At 38.1% G+C, this 22,012-nt stretch overlaps 1 protein-coding gene across 3 annotated transcripts in view; it reads left to right on the top strand.

Moving 5' to 3' along the window:
• Positions 1–1,883: 1,883 nt before the first annotated feature.
• rad18 (RAD18 E3 ubiquitin protein ligase) overlaps positions 1,884–22,012 on the top strand; it is a 60,048-nt gene continuing 39,919 nt past the window's right edge. For 2 of the 3 annotated variants that reach the window (XM_079840468.1, XM_079840466.1), the window contains exons 1-4: positions 1,890–2,043; positions 2,432–2,510; positions 2,628–2,689; positions 2,797–2,867. In XM_079840468.1, coding sequence (XP_079696594.1) covers positions 1,993–2,043; positions 2,432–2,510; positions 2,628–2,689; positions 2,797–2,867 — 263 coding nt within the window. In that variant the 5' untranslated portion in view covers positions 1,890–1,992. Of the gene's footprint in view, positions 2,044–2,431; positions 2,511–2,627; positions 2,690–2,796; positions 2,868–22,012 lie in introns of all 3 variants that reach the window. The other variant, XM_079840467.1, reaches the window with a different exon arrangement.

The raw sequence follows: 22,012 nt of genomic DNA, 5'->3' as shown, positions 1-22,012 counted from the left end.
AAAGTAAGCATTTCTCAGTATCCCATTTTTTTAAACGATGCTATATTTTTGTTTGTTTGTTTTTTATAGCCAAATGGCAACTACGCTGTATTAGAACACTACTGTAATATCATGTTACAGCATTTATTAATATTTTTATGGTCATAGCAGAACATTTTGAATCATAATGTGCTGCTACTTGCACTTGAAAGAAAGCTTCAAAAAGAAAGTCAAATGCCCATTGTGGATATTGAATAACCATCTAACACATTTTATAGTCCAATTGTAGCTCTGCCAAGACATACAATGCTGAAAGCCCCTTCTTTACACTCACAGGTTTTTACAGCTTCTCATCAATGTACGTATGTCAAACATCCAAATCTAAAGTGTATCCTGGTGGACATGGTCAGATGATTTGAGAACCCTATGATTTAATGATATCCACCTTGAGGACAAAATGGGCTTTCATTTTGTCTTGGTTTTCATGTGTCTTGGCAAGACTGCAGTCACACTTTGCTATCCATTACCGTTTGCCTGCACATACATCCCACAAAGAGAGGCACCTGTATGCATTGGAGAGTAATCTCTTTCATGTTTAAGTAATTTGGAACATATTCCTGAATACTTAGACTTGTCAGTCAGCCTCGTTTTTAGTATATTCATGTAAAATAAGCAGCTGAAAAGTGCAATTGAACCTCAAGGTAGCGTCAAAATGTGTATTAATTTTCCATACTCGTATGTTCTGCTTGGAGCACTTAGGTTTGACGAGGCTGGCTATCCAAGTCTAGCCTAGGTAATCAGTCACATATGTGTGTGCTTTTACTGTTTAGCAAAAAAAATTTTTTTTACTGCAATATTATGAATCCCTCTTCATTTGGGGATATTTTTGTTATGCACATAAATACACATGAATCACTCTGTTATCTTTTGTTCACAATTGTATTTATTTACTTCATGAAACTGAGCAGCTTCGGCTTCAATTCCTCTTTTCTTGCAATATTATTACCCTACAAATTCCTGTTCTCATTGAATCTCTTTGTATGGTACAATATGCACTCCAACAGATTTACCTTAATACCCCATTGTATTCACATATATATTTTTATTTTCCTTAGCCTTGACATTCAGAGAGACAAGATAGAGGAACTGTGTTTTGATGTATGGCTATGGAACTGACTTATTCATTCAATCTCACACCTGGCTATGATCACGGATTTGATTTAGTGACACTGTGTGCTGTGGCGCCTCACTTTTACTGTCAAAATATGTACAATAGTGCAGTGTTTTAATGAGTAAATATAGCATTATTAATAAGCAATATAAGGATTAATATTAAGGATTGATATTAGGAAAACAATTTGGCTGCTTGGACCCTTCAAACATTTCATAATATTAGGCAAGGCAAGTTTATTTATATAGCACATTTCATACACAGTAGTAATTCAAAGTGCTTTACACAGAAAAGGAATATTCATAAGAAATAAAAATATAACCTGAATCACCCCTGGAGTGGAAGAAAATGGAGAGTATTAGGACTATAGCCATAAATTATTCTCTACAATGGAATAAATCAAATGATGATCAGGCCAGCACGACCAAACACGATGGTCTAACAATTAATTTCCTTAATTTTGACAGTAGCTCTGAGGCAATTTTACTAAAATTCAACAAATGTACAAATTATTTACAAAAAAGCTAATCTACAACATAAAATATTTCAATTTTGAAGCATATTGCATTTTAATTTAAGTCTGTTGTTATTACTTTAATTTTTTATAACGTTGACATCTGGCTTTTGCATGCAAAGTTTTTGTCAAAATACCATAATTACTTAATGTGTACCAAGGTGTTTTTTTTATTTTTTTAAACGTGTCACACTGACGCTACGTGTTTCATCCGGAAGTGACGCTATTATAGGAAGTGTTTAGCGATGCGCGGGAGTTTATTGTTGCTGTCTGGAGAGCTAGAGTTCTTATTTTACTAAAGCTAATAACAGCACGGGAATTTGCATAGATGGCTCAGCCAAATGAAGTGGACTTACCGCCGAACCTGGCATGTCTCAAAGTACGTTCATATATTCAACTTTGTTTAGCCATGCTGCTGTTAAAACAAGATAATCCGCTAAAGTTACCAATGTGTTATTTGCCGCTCATATGTGTATTAGATAATCGCTCTGCAGCAGTCTCGAGCTAACACACCTGACAAACAATATTAACTTTTATGTTTTTACAATATGTCTTCAGTTGTTGTTTTCTAGATATAACACACCAATGTGTTTATGTTCTTGTTTATTTCCAACTGCTTCCCTAAAATTTAACATAATGCATTACATACATTGTATGTTTTTGTACATGAAAATGTCACGCAGAACTGTGCCATATATATCCAGTAACATTCAGGATATGCAGTTTGGTTTGACATCAGATCTTGTATATTTTTGTGTGTATATCAGAGCATAGACACTCTCCTACGATGTCCAATCTGCTTTGAGTTTCTCAACATCACCATGATGACACCGTGTTCACACAACTGTACGTATATCACTTTTACAGTTCAGTTTATACCTATTTGACGTTTAAATTAACATAATTTCTCTAAGCAAGATACTAAATTATACTAAATATTTTTTCTTTTTGGTATTCCAACAGTTTGTTCTCTGTGCATACGGAAGTTTCTCTCATATAAGTTGTTGTGTCCTGTTTGTAACTTGGTAAGTGTCATCATGTCAAAATTATGTTTGCCTATAAGTAATATTTCAATTAGGTTAAGATCTTCAGTAAACAGTTTCCATTAATCTTAGTTCAACTTTCCTTGCAGCCATCAACAGAACAAGACCTGAGGAACAACAGATTATTAGACGACTTAGTTCAGAGCTTCCAATCAGCAAGGTAAAGTTTCTTCCTTTTCAAAATATAAGCATTTATTTCAGGAAGTGCTGCTTTTTTTATTTAGAAGCTGTCAGTGGGTCTGTTCCGCACACTTTTTGCACAGTTATGGGGGAAATCTGGAATTATGCTAAATGGATTTAAACATGGTTTTTATATGATCAAGAAGGACCGATCACTGAATTATTTGCGATATCTTCCTGAGGAGCTTGTCGCAGGAGCAGAAGCAGCAGTGCCGCAATCGTTTCGGCGCCGAGTCTATTTTTGCCGTGCTGCTTACCCTGAATTAAAGCCACAGTGCATTTTTCTTGATCAAAATTGACCTGAATAACATGAAAAATCGGATGCGGATCTGGCATCTCATCAAATCTTTAAAATCATTTAAGACATTATTTAACTAATTTAAGACTGCTCTTATGAGAATACTAAAAAAACCTGCCATTTTGGCATAATTCTGTGTTCTAGTTTGTTCAAGCGCGAAAGAAAGTCAATACTGGCACGTGTCTCTCTGTGTGTTGTGTGTGCCATATAGACAGAACGTTCACAGACAGCGCATTCTCTTTTGTCTTGTCACGCTTGAATGGTTTACAATAGGGCTGAAACGATTCATCGAGTTACTCGATTAACTCGATTACAAAAATTCCTCAAGGCAAAAATTCTGCCTCGAAGCCTCTTTAAATTCCTATGACGCGCACTATACGCGCAGGGATCTGATTCACACGGACCGCTGTTCAATGTTCAGGAAGCACACCATAGCGCGTGATACATTTTGAATTTAGTTTAGATTCTAGATGCCCAGAATCACTATAGTAACTGCATGTTTTACACAGTTTATACAGGGAAGTTGATTGCCGTTCTTATAGCTGCCACACACACACGGCGCGCGCAAGCCCCGAAGCCAGATCGCTTTCACTTTTGTCCTCATAAAGTTTGTCAAGTAAATGCGTTTAAAGCCTTGCCAGTTTGAACATTGAAGCGATTGTGCACTATTCAAAAACAACAATACGGAAAACGTATCTGTTCAGTGCTCAGCTTTTTTCTGTGATACAGAGAGCTCTGACAACGCGCGTGCGCGCCCTGAAGGCAGACCTCTTTTCACGTGAAGATCGCGCGCAGAGAGCAGCGCAGAAACGCAGTGTCAACGCTGTCCTTTGACTAAAGTAAAGTCACTAAAGTAGCTTAGAAACTCAACTCAACCGTTATAGGCATATATTTGAATACCTTTGAAGTTCAAACTATAGCTTCATAATGAATAGAGATGGTATGAGTAATTCACACACCATCACTCTCATTAATGCATTCAAATAAATGTAGCCCTACTGTGTTCATTTATCTGTAGCCTAACTGATGTAAAACAAACATAAATCTGCCCCATAGACAATAACTGTTGAAAGTAAACCGTTTCCTTCAAGTATTTTAAAATCACAAAGAAAAGCACTTTTTGCATTTGTTGGAAAAATTCCAACTCTAATAGTATGTATTTCTGCTGTACCAAACTGCAATGAAGCCTCACGCACGGCACGCATGCGTGCACGTGCATACACACACACACACACAAACACACACGCAGGTTGCTAGGTTACAATAGCAAATAGGCTCGCCCCAGAAATGAGATATTATTTGTTAGTAGACTAATGGTAAATGCTGCAGGTGTAGAAATCTACATAAAAGATATTTACTTTGATGTCAGGGCTAGATTACAGCATGAAACCTGTTGTGCATATTAATAAATTAAATGGCTTTTCCTCTTCATTTTTGTTATGCATTATTTGTTTTGGTTGTTTAAAAGCACACGAAAAATGTTTTATCCGATTAATCGATCGATTAAGTGCTAGATTAATCGATTACAAAAAGAATCAATAGCTGCAGCCCTAGTTTACAAGCATTTGCATGAGTAAGAGCGTGATCATATAATGTAATGCTAGCCCAATGATGACAGAAAAAATGGATACTGTGTTAATTGCATTAAGGATTTTTACCACGTTAAAATGAAAAAATTCAGTAAGTCATTTGGGGGTTATTTAATGGGTAATGATAAAGTTGAATGGGAAAAATTTATTATTTCAAAATGAATGGAAAATACTTGGGAAGTTAGTCCGTTTTTGATATATGGACGGAGTGAGAGGGCATATTCAGTCTTCATTTGCTCAAGGATTTAATCTCAGAAGGTAAAGGCTGAGTCTGGTGCATGTTTCACTATGCATATATGGAGAGTCTAGGCTGGGTAAACCCAGCCCGATCTGCCGGCGATTTGATTTCGTCCGGTAGCTCAGGGTGGAAACCTGTACATATTTTTATCCTGCTTCTGTTACAAATTTGTGGGGACCAGTCACAAACCGGCTTATCCACATGGCGCGCTATTGGTGGGTTTAACACAATGACGGATAGAGAAGCGATGGATCGTTGATCTGAATGGTTGAAGGACTATCCAATTTCGTACAGAGTCATTTGAACTATGCCAGTTGATCACGCCTCATGTGCAATAGAAAATACAGAGCAGACTCCACAGACCAATGTTCAATCTTAACCCCTAGGAGTCTGAGCTGTTTTGGGGCCCTTTAGAAGTTTTGACATGCTCTGACATTTGTGCATTTTACAGTTGCTTATAAACATATTAATGGCAAAAGTGTAATTACACTGTATTCAGCACAAACTGGGCTACCATAATATGTGAGCAACATGTATGTACATGCTTGTATTTTTGAGAGAATAATGTTTATGCATCATTTTTGAAAAAACTAAAAAAAATTGTTTTAAAATAAAGGCTTCAAAACACAAAATAGATGTGTTCACAAGCCCTTTGATTTGGGTGTTTTTGTTTAGAGTTTTTGCTTTACACTGATGTGAGAATCATTGAGCCTACTCATTCACATAAAACAATATATTCATTTACAATTTATAATGTTTAACACGCCTGAATGATAAAAAAACAACAGTTATTTGAGTCTCTTTGGCACTGATAAGAAAAAAAGCAAGCCAATCACGCCGGCGTGACGGCCGACTTAAAAGGGTTAAAAGATTTAGCTTGATCTGGTAATTTCCAGACAATGGAGAGTCTTCTGTTATTGGAATATGTTAGTAGACATGACTATGAATGGAATTCAGTGAGTGAATATATATATATGTTTTTAAAAAAATAAATAAACTATTGTTATTGATAAATACCTTTTTAACTACATAAATACCACTTAAAACTACACAATCTGATGAATCCCATTATAATTTTTTTTGTCTTTGTAGCATTAAGATTCAGCTACAGTCCCAGACATGCTGATAGACCAGGGCTCTAGACTGTGACCATTTTTTGATAATTGTGAGTTAAAATTTCACATGGTCACATTGGTGCGAGGCTTGCTGAGATAGTCTGTGTTGCCGGGTACATCACCGCCCCACCGTTGTTTTGATAAAATCTTGTAGTTCAGTTAGAGAACAGACACTACAGTTAAAAACTGACTGTATCGGCTTAATAAAGCATGAGCTGAACAAGAGTCACAGCACAGACCAGCAGCAGTAGTCAGATTTCCTTCATCACGAGAGTGAGGAGCTGATAAGATGATCGCCAAAGATTTGGTTTAAAAGCGAAATGTAAAAGCGCCTATTTAAGTGAGTTTGTCATCTTACCGTTTTGTTGTTGTGTTTTTCATTAAGAATAATAGGCTAATGAACCCACAATTCAAGCAACCCGCCCTCGAACTGGCGCTAATTACAAACCGAAAGTAAAGTGCGCATTTTACTTTCGGTTTAGAAAGAGCAATTTAAATCCCTCGCTGGTTATACCGGTATTACCGGTGTTGTCATACATTGATTTACTGGTGGGAAAATTTCCTCACCGTCACATCCCTACTATGAGTGCAGTGCACAATGCTTTTGTGCTTTGTCTGGCGATGAGAAAGAGACTCTTTTAAATACACAAGTATTAGCAAAACAATACATTTATAGTTTGTAAAATACACAGTGATGTCTATGGAAGCGGCAATAACAATCCATTAACAACGTGATACATTTATATCAGATACACATTGTGTAAGTAACTATAAAGTTTACTCTATTTTTCTCCCACTTTTTCTGGCCACTTACATTCATGTAATTCAGGAGAAGTGGATAAATTGACATGTTGTAAATCTGACAGATCCGATTCTCTGAACTGCACAAACTAACATGGCGACGCCCATCACGTATTATAGATCAACATGATCATTATATTTTTCTCAACAACAAAACACTTCATGTATTTGAGAATCAGAATGTCAGGTAGTTAATGACATAGCCAGCAAGTTTGTGAATATTTTGAATAAAAAAGGATAAATTAAATAAAAGCTGATCTGCCATACAGCTTTTGTGGCTGCAGGGTGTCACGTAAAGAGCATGGAAATATTTCCTAAGAACACCCATGGCAAAGTCATTATAATTCATATAAAAAATAAAAGCGACAAGTGTGTCTAGAGCCCTGTTGACTGTACCAAAATATGTTAGATCACAGAAGTTTGTGTGAATTGGCACTAAAAATGTTGTTCTTATGAACGATATAAACTTATACTACAGTTCTGCCATGTGCATGAAACGACTATCTGCGACCATGTAACTCTAAATCCGTTAATGAAAGGAGACTATAAAGGCGTCATGAACTGGATTTTTAAAACTATTTTATATTTCCTGAGGTGCACTTATGTTAATATTATTTTTACATCAAAAAATGGTCAGAATTTAGAAATAAATGGCTGATTTCTACACTGATTTTAGCCTTATGATTTGAATGCTTTGTTTGAAGGGGCGTGTCTTCTGTGAGACTTCAGTGTAAATGTCCACTGCTGTGATTGGCTGACATCTTTGCATATGAAATAAGTATTACACATGGAACCCTCTCGAATACTTTTACTACATTTTTACTATTGCAGCTGTCGAAATTATCGAATCGGGAAAAAGGTGTTATAGCATTATATTTAGATCTCTTCCCATCACACGGAGGGTTTCCGTGATGAGCATTGAGCAGATGACAGGCAGTCTGTTGATCGCGTGAATGCAGGGATCTCATCATTGCAATGCAATTTCGCACGCTCACGAATGCTTTCACCATAGCTAACAATGCAAACATGATGTAAATACAGTAAGAGATTCATTGTGTAGAGTAAGAACATCACTATAACGGGAGTTCTGGCAAGTGTCCAGATAAACTTGCGGTGCGTGATAGACAGCTTCAGCCATTATAAAGAGAGCTTTCTTTAAAATGCTAGGATTATTCATTATGAATTGAACTGTCATTACCGGTTTACAAATGAAAAGTTACTTACAGTTTGCGGGGTCCTCCTGGTTCTAGAACAGTTGGCACAGCCTGATATTTAAGCAAAAGCTGGGCAAAGCCAGTATCATATTGTGACTTGTTCTCAAAACAGTCGCTGGTAAAATCGTTAGAAAATAAACTGAATCAATTTTTCTTTGACAATGTTTTTCCACAGCCAGGAGCAGCACAACATCTGTGTGTCATCGCAATCTTGTTATTATCACAATCTTATCGTAAACAACTACTTCGCTGCTTATCAACTGAACACCAGTGGGTCTAAAAGTAGCCGTTGTCTTGCTCCAGAGGCCACCTCGGATGCAAGATAAATGCTTTTTTTTTATTGATAATGATGATGTTTTAAGTTATGGATCTTGCAGGATGTATTAATGATACAAAGACCTCTTATATGGCAAAATTTGATTTATCATGTTATGACCCCTTTAAAGTTAAAGAACTTGAAGTTATCAAAAATCAGCTAATTTAATTACAATATTTAATTTATTGGACGGTGGAGTTTCAGATGGCCATCGGGATGAAGAGAGAGGTGCCTTATGGGACAGTGATTTAATTTCCTGTTTTCTTAGTGATGTCGTCAAAGACGTGTCATCTTTTAGGAAAGGGCTTCGGGGACAGTTATTAAGGCCTTTGGTATAGATCTAGCATCTTTTTTTGCATTTCTTTGGGTGGAAATGGGTAGATTTTTAAAAGATTGAGATCTCGATTCAAACATCCACACGGTCTTATTCCTAAATGAGAATTTTTCTTTGCCTGTTAATCCTTTGACAAGTACGATCACAGCGGACCAAAGGGAGCAGTTGTCATGTATAGGTATTAAACAGCTTAACAAACAGTATTTTCAACCACATAGTATTATAGTGCTTTATTGAATGCAGTTTCTTATATCGTTCACCATCTCGTGACAAACTTGAATATGTAATTCATTTGCCCTAACATTCTAGTCTGCCATGAGATTCTGGATTTCCTTTAACAATCAAGTGGGATTTTATTTTCAATATTCCGGTTTATATCTTTGGCATACTTTACCTGCTGCAGGACTCAAGTAAGCTGCTCGGCCATGTTTCTTTACAAAGAGTCTTAAGTTCTAAGACTGTAGACATACAGACATACAGTATTATAAAGTCTTCATCTTACCTGAAGAAATTGACAAGGAATGTGTTTTGTTTGTAATATTGTTAAACCTACTATCCTAGTAAGACTTTTCCCACATGAGTACATCACATCAAGTGTAAGGGCAAGGTAGTGAATAGCCAGAGTGTGCACAGTAGATTTTATTTGCGATATTGGTTTTTTTAATTCAGTCTTTCTAGGTGCCATCAATCTCCTCTGTGTTGTTTGCCTGTGAGAATGCCTAATATAGTTGGACGGTGGAGTTTCAGATGGCCATCGGGACGAAGAGAGAGGTGCCTTATGGGACAGTGTTTTAATTTCCTGTTTTCTTAGAGTGATGATGTCAAAGGCATGTGTCATCTTTTAGGAAAGGGCATCGGGGACAGTTATTAAGGCCTTTGGTATAGATCTAGCATTGTTTTTTGCATTTCTTTGGGTGGAAAGGGTAGATTTTTAAAAGATTGAGATCTCGATTCAAACATCCACATGGTCTTATTCCTAAAAGAGAATGATTTGTCTATGCCTGTTAAACCTTTGACAAGGACGATCACAGAGGAACATTCAAATCTGCGCTGACCCAGAGGGAGCAGTTTTCATGTATAGGTATGAAACTTCACAAACAGTGTTTTCAACCACACAGTATCATATTTGCTGTGTTTACAGTAATTAAAACGGTCACAGAAGTACTGTGATAAACGTTTAGAGTTCGGTTATAAACACTGATGTCTACAGTAGCGATCAAAATAGACTAAATCGTTTTTTTTTTTTTAAGTAATTTGATGCTTCAAATAAAGATTTGTCATTGAGTCACTCATTCAAAAGATTCGATCGAAAACACTGATTTGTCCAGTAATGAAATAAGTGAAGTCTGAAGTTTTGAATCATTAATTCAAGCCAATTAAAAAAAAAAAAAAATCTAATTAAATATATTTTTAAAGGTACACTATGTAACTTTTTTTTTAATCAATACATTAATCCTTCTTCCAAAATGTTTTTCTTTTTTTTAATAATTCAATATGGTAAGCCTATTGTAAGTGTTAATATTTTAGACCTGTCGGGATGGTTTTTGCGGGACATTGCGTACATACGTCACTCACCCGAGCGTGTCACTTCATATCTCTAAATAGAGAAATGTTGCTCCGGCTACTTTGACGTTTGTGTGGTGTGGGAGTGGCATAGGTTAGTTGTCACAGTGAGTTAGATAGGTTGACATGGAGCAGCTAAATCTCAAACCTATGGGTACCTGTTGTTTTAAAAAAAAGAAGCTGAACAGGAGAGTCCACTGGCAAAAAGAGAATGCGACAGAGCTTGTAATAAGGTTCAAACATATGTGGCTGAATTAAACCAGTATTTTCTCTTGTGTAGCGTTTACTACAGTAAAGTTGACCGAGTGGAACAGGTAGTCAGAGCTGGTGTGAAGCTATTTTAAGGCATGAAGAAATTATTCAACCACCCAGCCAATTTTTAATGATAAAAAAAATCTACTAAGTAATTAAAATAGCTTATGAAAATCTTGAAAAAATTATACCCCTTTTCCACCAAGGCAGTGCTAGAGCTAGTTCAGAGCCAGAGCTAGTCCCAGTTCATAGTTGGTTCGACTGAGGAGCCTTCTAAGAACCGGTTTGCTTTTCCACATGCTGAGAGCCACAACAGAGCCATGTCACTGTATACGTCTCATCTTTCTCAGCAATGCTAGCGAGGCAGTGTTGCCAAGTTGGGCTACTTCATCACTGTTGCCGCGGGCTGTTTTTCATGTCCGTGGGTTGAAGCGACCCCAATTATGTGATATTTAGCCCCGGGAATGCGAATTTTAGTAGGCAACCATGCCAAAAAAAAAAAAATTTTACCCCCAAATGTGATTTTTACCGGGGAAGCCCCCCTGAAACGCGATTGGGCTTGTTATGAGTAGCAAGTGCGTGGGTTTTGTTGTGAAAACCTGGCAACCCTGGGCAGCGGGAAAAACAAACACACACCCGGCTTGTTCGAGATGCATCGGCGCTGCGCAGACCGATCCACGTATGATATAAAAAAAAACTAGGGGTGCACCGATCCGACTTTTTCAGTCCCGATACCGATGCCTGGGCTTTGTGTATCTGTCGATACCCGATACCGATCCGATATATTGTTGAATTAATAATAAACTGTATATCTTCCATCTTATACCTTCCTTGAAGAGACTAAAGGCACCAGACTTTACTAACTAAACATAACTAAGACAAAATAACAGATGTATGTAAGGTGTTGAATTCTTATTTATTTAAAAAACAATTGTGCATTCAAATCTAAAATAGAATGTAATCTAACTTCTTTAAATAAATAAAATGTAGCAGTGGAAACAAAAAACAGTGTAGGCCTATTGGTCAAACATACAATAGTAATCTGACAGTTACCAAACATTTTTTACACTACAGATAATTGTTTTGGTATATAATCATATCAATATTAAAAAGTAGCATTACAAATTAACAAATAGTCTAATTTTCTGCCATATGCAATTTATTAAAAATTTTCAGCTAGCTAATAACAACTTTGTTCTGGTTTCACCTCACTCCAGATTAAATGATTGTAGGCTAGGCCTTTTTATTTTACTACACATTGTCAACAGAAATAAGATGAAATACTGTTGATAATTAAAAATAATTCTTACTACCCACTCTTGCTAAATTGGGTAAGCACACTTGTGTTCTCATTTCAGTTGCGTTCTGAGTAAATTAATAAACTGAGTTCATGAGTTCAGTGTTGGACGGATCAGTTGTTCTGGCCAGTCGTTAAAATGATTCGGTTCAAAGGAGTCATTAGGTCACGAATCGGACATTAGCAGACGCGTTGTGTGCGAATCCCGTCTGTTAGAACATCGCGAAAGATGTCAACACACAGAAAACACTTCATAACTGGATATAATTTGTCTCCCGCTTATTGAAAGTATGCTTTATGTCAGCTGGTCAGAGAAGAGTCAATGTTTTTTGAGCGCAATTCACACCCAGTGATAATTCAAGGACAAAATTGTCCGAATGTGTCACGTGCAACATGGTTTCGGTCTTCCGAGCTTTTGATTTGGATTAATATGTGAAATATGAGAGCGAACACTGATTATTTTGAAGACCCAGAGAGCGCGCGCGGGGGAGGAGCTCTCAGATCGGTCTCTCTGTCACTCAGTCACGAGCGCAGCATCTGTTCTACATCACTCGTAAATCACAATAACTCATCAAATTAGGCTTTGGCCGTCAAAAAAATGTCAATGCAGGAAAGACCCTGACTTTGCAGTAATACCCTCGAAACAGCGACGAACTAGTTGGCGTGGCAAGCGTGAAATATCTCCTCCACACAGCCGACTCTCTGGCTCGCTCCCTTCTAGCAAGCGACACACGTGAAGCTGACGAATGACGCAGGTTCTGCTGCGACGGAAAAAAACACCTGGATCGGCTTGTGGATCTGTTCATTTTTCCGATCCCCGATCCAGCTATTTTGTCAGTATCGCGGCCGATATCCGATCCTAATATCGGATCGGTGCACCCCTAAAAAAAACGCATGAGTAAATCAAAAGCATAAGGAGTCGTGTGCTCTCGCTGGACTCGTTATCACATGGCGATCGGTCTCTGCACAGCACCGCTGCGAACAAGCCTTCCATCAACAATGCAAACGTTGTGTTACTATTGATGCTCATGGCTTTACGATCCTACATCGGCATCAAAACACAACGAAAACACAGCGAATCCAACGTATTCCTGCAGTTCGCCGTAATTTGTATAGACGGAGATTACAAACGAGCAGCAGCTGTTAGCTCCATTAGCTGCTATTTCAACAATGGCGGATCTCAAGTTTGTGTTCGTCTTGTTGACCCCGCCCCCAGCGCCTGACGTAATTCTTACTTCTAGCCCTGTTCTAGCCCAGCAATGTTTTGGTGCTACTTAAGAACCACTTTTCCTGGCTCGGAGCTGGGGCTTTGGGTGTGGAAACACAAAGAACCGATTTGAAACTAGGCTCTGGCTCCGATCTAGCTCTAGCACTGCCTTGGTGGAAAAGGGGTATGAGCAGTATTCTCTGCTCTCAAACGCTGGAGGCGTGTCCGCTGTCAGTGCTGAAATTACACCCACTCGCGGGAAAGCTGCCATAAGCACACAAGACAACACTCATTGGTGGGCACGTACTGCTCACGATGAGGATGAAGGCCGTTACGGGAGATAGTCGGTTCGGCTCCATTCTGCAGAGTATTATCAGTGAATCCCAGTTGTCTCTGATGAAAGTTCATAAAACTATCCGGTGTAAAATGATCACTGCAGAGGCAGGTGTTGGTGGTGATCCTCAGTTCTCCATCAAGGTAGCTGTTCACAAAATTAACACGCCTCTTCTTGATATCATTGTTTTTGTTTTGTAAGTTATCGCAACCAGCTTATACATTTACTTGATGAAGGCATAATTAGCTAGCAAACTGTAGGCTGTAGTAACTAACGGCACTCACAGTCCCTCGCGAGTGAGCTGGCGAAACGTAGGCCGTAAAAAATATGGGCAACGTGTCTTCACTACCTTCCACTGAAGAAAAGTGAACCCGCCAACGTCCGAATATGGCACTGACATCTTATGCAGATTTGGGACCGAGTCTGCGCAGTAGTGACCTCGGGACCGGAGTCTGCGCTGTAGAGAGCAGGAAGTAGAGCTGCGATATCAAAAGCCCGCCCACACTCGCGCAGATGCAGAACAATCCATTATGTCTGTGTGAAATAAACAGTTATCGAAATGTGGCAATTAAAGTTTAAGCTCCAATATCCTCCAGAAAATCCCGAAGAAAGTCTGTTAGTGCCTCTGTGACAGAGCAGGCTTGAGGCAAACTGTAGGCCGTTGTAGCTCCAGTCCGTCATCGAGCCACTGTTTTAGCCCCGCCCAAAAAATCCTGGACACTGCAATGGTAAAAAACTGTCTAACTCCACAATTCAGTACTACACAGTTCAGTCTTTGTAACGTGTTTCAGCAATACATTTCTAACATTTATAATGTGTTTAGAAACAAATCTCAGAATTGTCATTTTGGTGATCTACGATGTGTTATAAGGGATAAAATTGACTTCAGTGGGACTTTAATAGAAATAATAGTAGACTAATCCTAGTAGTTAATTTTTTATTAGTAGGATTTAACCACATTTTTCCGCACCGTCACGCAGAGCCGAAGCACAACCAAAACACGGATCTTGTGCAAAATGCTTGCAGTTTTGCTTTTTAACCACATTTAAAAGTGTTTTTACAAGACACAACGGTAGTACCTATTTTCTAGTTGAAATGAGCAGAGCTTCAAACCAGCAGTGCGGATCACACCACAAGCACTCGTTTATGGTAATGATATTTCAGCGCTATATCCTCTAGTAGTTTAATCTAAATCCAAACGTGCTTAATTTAAACCTTTTCAGCTCCGTGCTTGTTCTCTCTTTCTCCAGATGGGTGCCACATTAACAGAGCTTAAAGGGGTCATGAACTGCGTTTTTTTTTTTATTGTTTTATGATGTTTCCTCGGGTGCACTTATAATGTTAGAATGTTTTTTACATCAAAAATTGTCAATTTATAAATAAAAGGCATTTTTTCCTACCATGTTTTTAGCCTTCTGCTCTGAACGCTCCGTTTTAAGGTGCGTGTCTGCTGTGAGACTTCAGTGTAAACACCCATTGCTGTGATTGGCTAACGTCTTTGCATTTGAAATCGAGGTCGGCCGATAGTGGATTTTACCGATAACTAGGTTGGACCGCACTTGTCGATAAACTATTAATCGACCGATAGTTTTTAAAATGGATACTGGATAAAAAAAACATAAGTAAAACAGTGCTGAACTTTATAACAAGAAATAAAAAAAACAGTACTGATCCATGAAAATGTGCTAAATTAAAAACATATAAATATGAATATTAAAATGAGATGTTCTAACAGAACAAATTCTTCAGAAAATAATTTAAACATTCAAATATTACAGGTCAAATTTGTTTCTTTACCTATAACCTAGAAAAATGCATGTACATTTCATGCACGTACAAGTCCCTATGCAACAAGGATGTATTAGCTTACATGAACTATATGCATTATGCATACATTTTTACAGCATGTATTTAATATGAGCAATACAATTGTATCTTGACCATTCAAGTTAGTTCATAGTGCATTAACCAATATTTACAGATAAAAATAAAAATTCTAACTCAATTTAATGTTGAAATTAATATACTAACAGTGAAAAATACTTCCACAGCATTTATTAACCTTAGTTTATGTTACAAATGGAATTTGTGTAGCGTTACCATTTCATACAAATCCAAATAGTCTGTTTTTTTAGAAGGCAATTATCTAATAAAAAATGAATGCGCTTTGTTTATGTTTCTGACGGCAGCATGACGATACAGTTTGCGTTCTCACATCCCTAGTTTTATATGTGCAACATTTAAGTCTGACTTGCGTGTGTTTTTATCACATTGTTTTAACTGCTTGAGGTACTGCTAATGTTATTAATGTAGGTTGCTAATGCATCCTCTCAGCCTCGTCGACAAACATACACACTGCTGTTCTTTACCTGTTAATGGAGCATCTAGTCAAAAAATTGATTACTTTATAATGATTTGGAAACAAATACTGTAGTGTTCTGTATTCATACCGTTTCGCTGTCGTGTTTTAAACACACATCTGATGTGTCAGCACTCTCCGCTCAGCGCCGCGTGCAGCCTCATGTGTGAATGTAAACACAAGGCGTCAGTGAGTTTTTATTTCGCCTCTGGAGGCCGCTCTCGTGCTATATAATGCCATCAGAGTAGACCCTTCTCAGAGCTCTTGTACTGTGGAAAAGACAGCGCACCTGTCTCTCAGCTCCAGCAACGGATGCAACACAGAAAAACTATCGGTGTGGATTTTTGCCGATAACAGATTGTTCCACCAATCAACTATCGTTGCCGATTAATCGGCAAAACCGATGCATCGATCGACCGCTAATTTGAAATATATTACTCTCTTTTAGCTCGTTTTTACAGTTACAGCTCTCATGGTTAACTAATCGTGAAAAGTGTTGCATTACATTTAGATCAATGGCATTATAATAAGATTTTGGCATGAAACGATTGCAAAGGAAGCTTTCTTTGATCGCTTTCTTTATACAACCTAATCACTGTTAAATAACAGATTATTTTCATCATACTAAGAGAAAAAACGCAAGTTGATGTTTAGTCACTGGTCTGATTTACTGACACACAGACAAAGAACATCTGACTACATGAATCATCACGTCAGATCAGGCATTAGAATAATGAACACAGTTACTTACATGTTGCATTACTGTTGAACCCAATCATTGCACAATATTTTGTAATCCTCAACGGCATGTTTATTGCTTTGTAGCTCAAAGGTTTAACACTAGGCCTATTTTACATGCGTGAATCAGTGGGCTGGGCTAAACAGGCAGTGATGAAATAGGTTGATATTCTTCTGCTGAGGCGATGCTTGCCTCCCTTTGACGTCATAGATCCCCACTTTGAAAAACCTGTCGTTTGCTGGGCCCGGTGTCTATAAAAGCTTTTCTTTGACTAACAAGGAAGTTTTCAGCTCTGAAACTTACAGGATATTCTTATATTAACCTGACCTTTTATATATCAAAAGCTCAAGGGAAAGTTGATTTCTCAATTCATCGACCCTTTAACACTCAAACACAACCCCCCATTATGTCATCGTCCATCGTGGTGTTTCACTGTAGACATCGTCTGATGCCAATTTGGTAGACATCGCCCAACCCTAGTCTATTCAGATTCATGGGAGATTGTGACCTCTATTTTAAACAAAAACATCATTATCAGTTTTTCCAGAATTGTGCAACTTTAGTTCATAGTATTTTCTTTCTTCAAGAATGAGTGGAATAATCTTGGCTCAGGTAAGCTGAGTGCCCATTAGCAATGATGGCAGATTTCAAATCTCATACTTGCCTGCGCCAGCTGGGAAACTGTCATTGACTTGAATGGGAATGCTAATTTACTTTTCTCCCTATATTATAGACCTTCTTGGTCTCAATGATTGCAATTAGCCTTGTGTTTCCAGGTCTGAATATCGACCCCTCAGAGCCACTGCTGTTGCAAGCTCACTGTCTTTGACTCTTCCTTCTCTTATTGTCGGAAGATCAATGAGCTTCCAAAGAAATCCAAGTTTTGAATTCATGAAATTTCTCTTCCATTCAAACTGGAAAATCCTGTTTTTTTTTCTGCCTTTGTAGGCTTTATTAACATGTTGACTACAACACATTTTGCAGCTTTAAAGCTACAAAAAATTCTTAAATCCAGGATGATATACTCTTCAGTCATGGCTATTTCTTATAAACCTGTTCAAAACTGCGGTTCCACTACTTTGTCCTACTTTCTTAGCTGTAATGTGCTGGTGATTATGTAACCTATTTGGTTCACTACAGCAATACATTTTCTCGGTGTGTTCCATTTGCCTTACTAGATTCACATCAGCGCTTTGGGGGACTGAAAGTAGACAGGATTTTCTGTGGTCTGTGAGGGGGTCCATGAGGGTTTTTTACGATCCTGCCTGGGTGGGTAGTTATGCATGTAGGTACAAGACTGCAATTGATTTTTAAAATCATTACTGAAGAAAGGCCAAACAATTACAACAGCTTGTTTATTAGTTAAAGGGATCAAATCATTTTTCATAATTTTATTAGCATTTCATTTTTTGCATGCAGTCTCCTTATTATGTTTGTCAAGGTTATTTCTCAAAACAACCATTTTCCACCATCTGTCTGATCAGGTTCTATTTTCTTTTTTTGCTGCTGTGTCTTTAAGACTTCTACAAAAGCAGCCTGTTTACATGTAAAATAAGTAACTGTGTGCACCCAGTGGCATCATTTACACATGATGATATTTCAGAAGCGCATATTACACACACATTCTCAGATACTTTGATTGCTTTTTTTTCCTCTTCAATTTTGCCCACAATCAGTGCATAAAATGTGCTCCCTGAATTCTGTTATTTAGGCTGTTCAGTTCTTGTTTTACATTTTTTCTCGACATTTTCATTTACTCTTCACTGACTGCAAACAACCCACAAACATACATTTGTTTATTCATTCAGGGGCCATAGGTATTATGTTGGGATATAGATCCACATAGTGAGTTTTTAATAACCTCAGTCATGGTGCCACCCTGTAAATAGAGCTTTAAGAGCATGTATTAAATCTTTTTTAGCTTATCAGGAAGATGGGGAGTGAGGCTTTATCTCTCCATTTTTCTTAGGGTAATGGGTGAAGATTGTATTTTATTTCCCTTTTTAGCTTAAGTCTGTTTGTGTGTTTGAGATGTTAGATCTTTTCTAATAGCATTGACATATAAGGAGGAAAACTGATGTCACTCTTCAGATGTTAATGTAGACCACAAATGGCCACAACCACTTTAATACCAATTGGGACACCTTGTTTCTTTTTTCTTAAGTGTTTAATTTTGTGTGCGTATATGTAGACTAACGGTCAGACAAAGAGAAATAAAAGGTTTCAATATGGAAAGTGGCGTTTGCACACCTCATTGACTCCACTTTATGGCTCTGTAATGGCCTTGCAGCCACTCACTGTGTTTTGTTGGCTTTCCACATTTCCACTGGAATTGCGAAACCGACAGGTGCTTGCCTGCATTCACTCTCTCTCACACACTTCCTTTTATGTACTCCTTTCTCTTTCTCGCTCCTTCTGCCCTTCTGTCGTCCTCTCAAATAATTTTTCACTATTTCGTCTCTCACTCTCCCTCAGTGGGGAAGGGGTGATATTTGAAGGCTCACACATGGTATAGAGAAGCAGTCTTGCTGTCAAAAACAATTTCTCACAAATTGTCACCTTAGTGGTTCAGATGAAGGATGCTCAAACAGCTTTTTTTGTCCTTGGCCCAGTTTATGTTCTTCAATAGTTTTTTTTACTTTTTGATTTTACATATTTAGGGATGCACGATATATCGGCAACATATCGTTATCGGCCGATAAATTATTATTTTTGATGTTATCGGTCCAATAAGAAAATTTGACCGATATAGTCAAGCCGATAGATAATGTATTATTTCCTTCAGCTGAGACGGACGCGCTGTCCACCATGATGGGTTTGAATTGCTCTAAATATGTTTGGAATCACTTCGAAAAGGAAAATACAGTTATGTGCAACATGTGCAGCGCAAGTCTTCTATAATCTACATAAAATGATAATGAGAATAGAATAGGCTGTAAAAGAGCGTTGTGTTTCAGCGCGTTTGTTGAGGGAAGAGCGCGCCCACGGAGTTACACCTTCATGACGAGCACAGTCAAGTTCGCTTGTGCATTCACAGCCTTTTGTGCCATTGTAAGTTGTAATATTATATTTATTATTATTCTGTGTATGTAATATCATATAGGATGCGTTTGGATGAGTTAATAAACGATGCAGTAAAGCACTTCATTGTACCGGCGCGCGCATTTCAAACAGAAATGCACAGCATTAATAACTACTGGGACTGTCCTGTACACTGCAATGAGAATATTTCTGTTATAAAACGTAGTGAATTCTCTGGGTTTAGTTGTTTTTCAGCGCGCTGTTGTGGGAAGCGTCAACAACGCATTCTGACCAGCACAGTCAAGTTCGCTTGTGCATTCGCGTCATTTTAAGCATATGTAAGTCGTAATATTACGTTTTTGTAGTATAAACATCTGATTAAAGTCATATAGGATGTGTTTCGTTAAAGGGGTGGTAAACCACGATTTCACTATTCTAACTTTAGCTAACGTGTAATGTTGCTGCTTGAGCATAAACAACATCTGCAAAGTTACAATGTTCAAAGTTTAAAGCAAAGGGAGATATTTGCTTTTAAAGAAATCAGTTTCTAAGAACTACAGCAAACGGCCAGTAGGCGACTACAGACATTCCTCCAGGGTTGGTGACATCAACAGGCTCAATATTTACATAAACCCCTCCTCCGAGAATATTAAATAAGGGGGGGTGAGGCCATTTTGTATCGCGGCGCTGTTGTGGTATAACGTTAGTTAGGCTGGAGTGTTGTTGCCGCGATGCCAAGGAAACGCTGTTATTTTCATCCGGATTGCAGGTCTGGGGTACTTGCTCTGTTCAGCCTTCCTTGGGACGGGGGTGCGTTGCAGAGCGTTTAACATACAGCATGTTATATGCACGTGTGTTTGAGTCAGCGGGGAATCAGGCGCGCGCAGGGCTCCCTGCAGAGGAGATCTAACATCTAAGCACATCTAACAGAGGAGAACATCCACCGTCTTCGCGATTTCAATGCCAGATTTGCACAACGTCAGCTGCGTGAAAAAAACACTGCCGGTGCGTGGATGCACGACGCGCGCGCTGCACATTTCACGGAGGACAACACAATCTTCCACAAACTTCGCGAGTTCAATACAGGATATGCACAACGGCTTGTCCTGAAAGCTGGATTTACAAACAGAAGCTGTTTACGGGCCACAACCTGTAAGTCTGATTTACTTTTCATCGATGTGTTTTCCTGTAATAGGTTGTAGCAAGGAAGTAAACAGATGACAACGCTGTTCTGCAAACCAGTCTGTTAAATGCTCATTCATACTTAACGTTATCCGACGAACACCTAACGTTACAAACACTAACGTTAAATTCTCAACAGCGAACCTGGCATTAGTGTAAATGATTCTTTGATTAGAGCTTTTATGTATTGTTTATCTACAGGCATGCTAAACATGGTTCTGTGTGTGATTTGGCTAACTTACTAGTTAAAGCCAGTGCTTAGTGTTCGTTTTGGGTTAGTTCTTGCGACAGATATTTGGCTATAATCGTTCTAAAAATACAAAAGTTAAAGTGCCATTCAGTAGCGATCATTATAGATCCGCAGTCTTTACTCTCGAGGACTGAACAGGTTCTGCTCGATCATCTTCACTAAAATGTTCTGGGTCTGATTCGGGCGGTAAGGGGCGTGACGCTTCCGACGTGCACTAGGCGGTTAGCGAATCACAACACACTGGGCCAGCTAACCAATCTGAGCCCACTGCGTATTTTTGAGGGACTGGCTTCATACAACCCGGAAAGCATCAGACCGTTTTACAAGGAGGGACAAAGCAGTGTATAATAAAGGTCAAATATATGAAAAATAAGGCAATTTTTTTTAAAACGAAGCATGAACACATGTTACAGTGCACCCCACAAACACAGTCAAGCCTTCAAAAGAATGTGTTTTACCACCCCTTTAAGTCAATAACCCGCAGTGCTTCACTGTACCGGTGATCATCAGTTTCAGCACGCTCTCAAACAGGGGAAGAGCATCCACAGGAGTTATAACCCTTCACCTATGCGTGATTTTGTGCTAATATAAGTTGTAATATTATATTTATTTTGTATAAATATCTGATTGTTCTCATATATGATGCGTTTAGTTGTTAATTAAACTTCTAAGCGCTTCAGTTTATGGTTGTTCGTTCATTCTCTCCAGCTTCAGCTGGCTCTCAAACAGCAACATTATTCCTAATAGACTAGACTAATATTACAGATGTTTACTATTACTGTAATATTAAACCTATTTTTTTTTCAAAAACACAGAAGCATTATTTTTTATAATTAGCACTTTTATTGTTCTCGTATCATTTCCATCAACAATATGGTTTGATTAAAACCATTTCTTTATCGTCTGTGCGGAGGTTATTTCATGCACTTGCATTCTGATTCTTTATTATGCAGCCTAAGTAATGCTGTTCAATTACTTGTTTGCATTATTTAGGTATATTATTTTTAATTTTTAGA

The sequence above is a fragment of the Gobio gobio genome (genome assembly GCF_949357685.1).
Source record: "Gobio gobio genome assembly, chromosome: 17".
Taxonomy (NCBI): Eukaryota; Metazoa; Chordata; class Actinopteri; order Cypriniformes; family Gobionidae; genus Gobio; species Gobio gobio.
The sequence above is the reverse complement of the archived record's forward strand: the minus strand, read 5'-3'. Positions and strand labels throughout refer to the sequence as shown.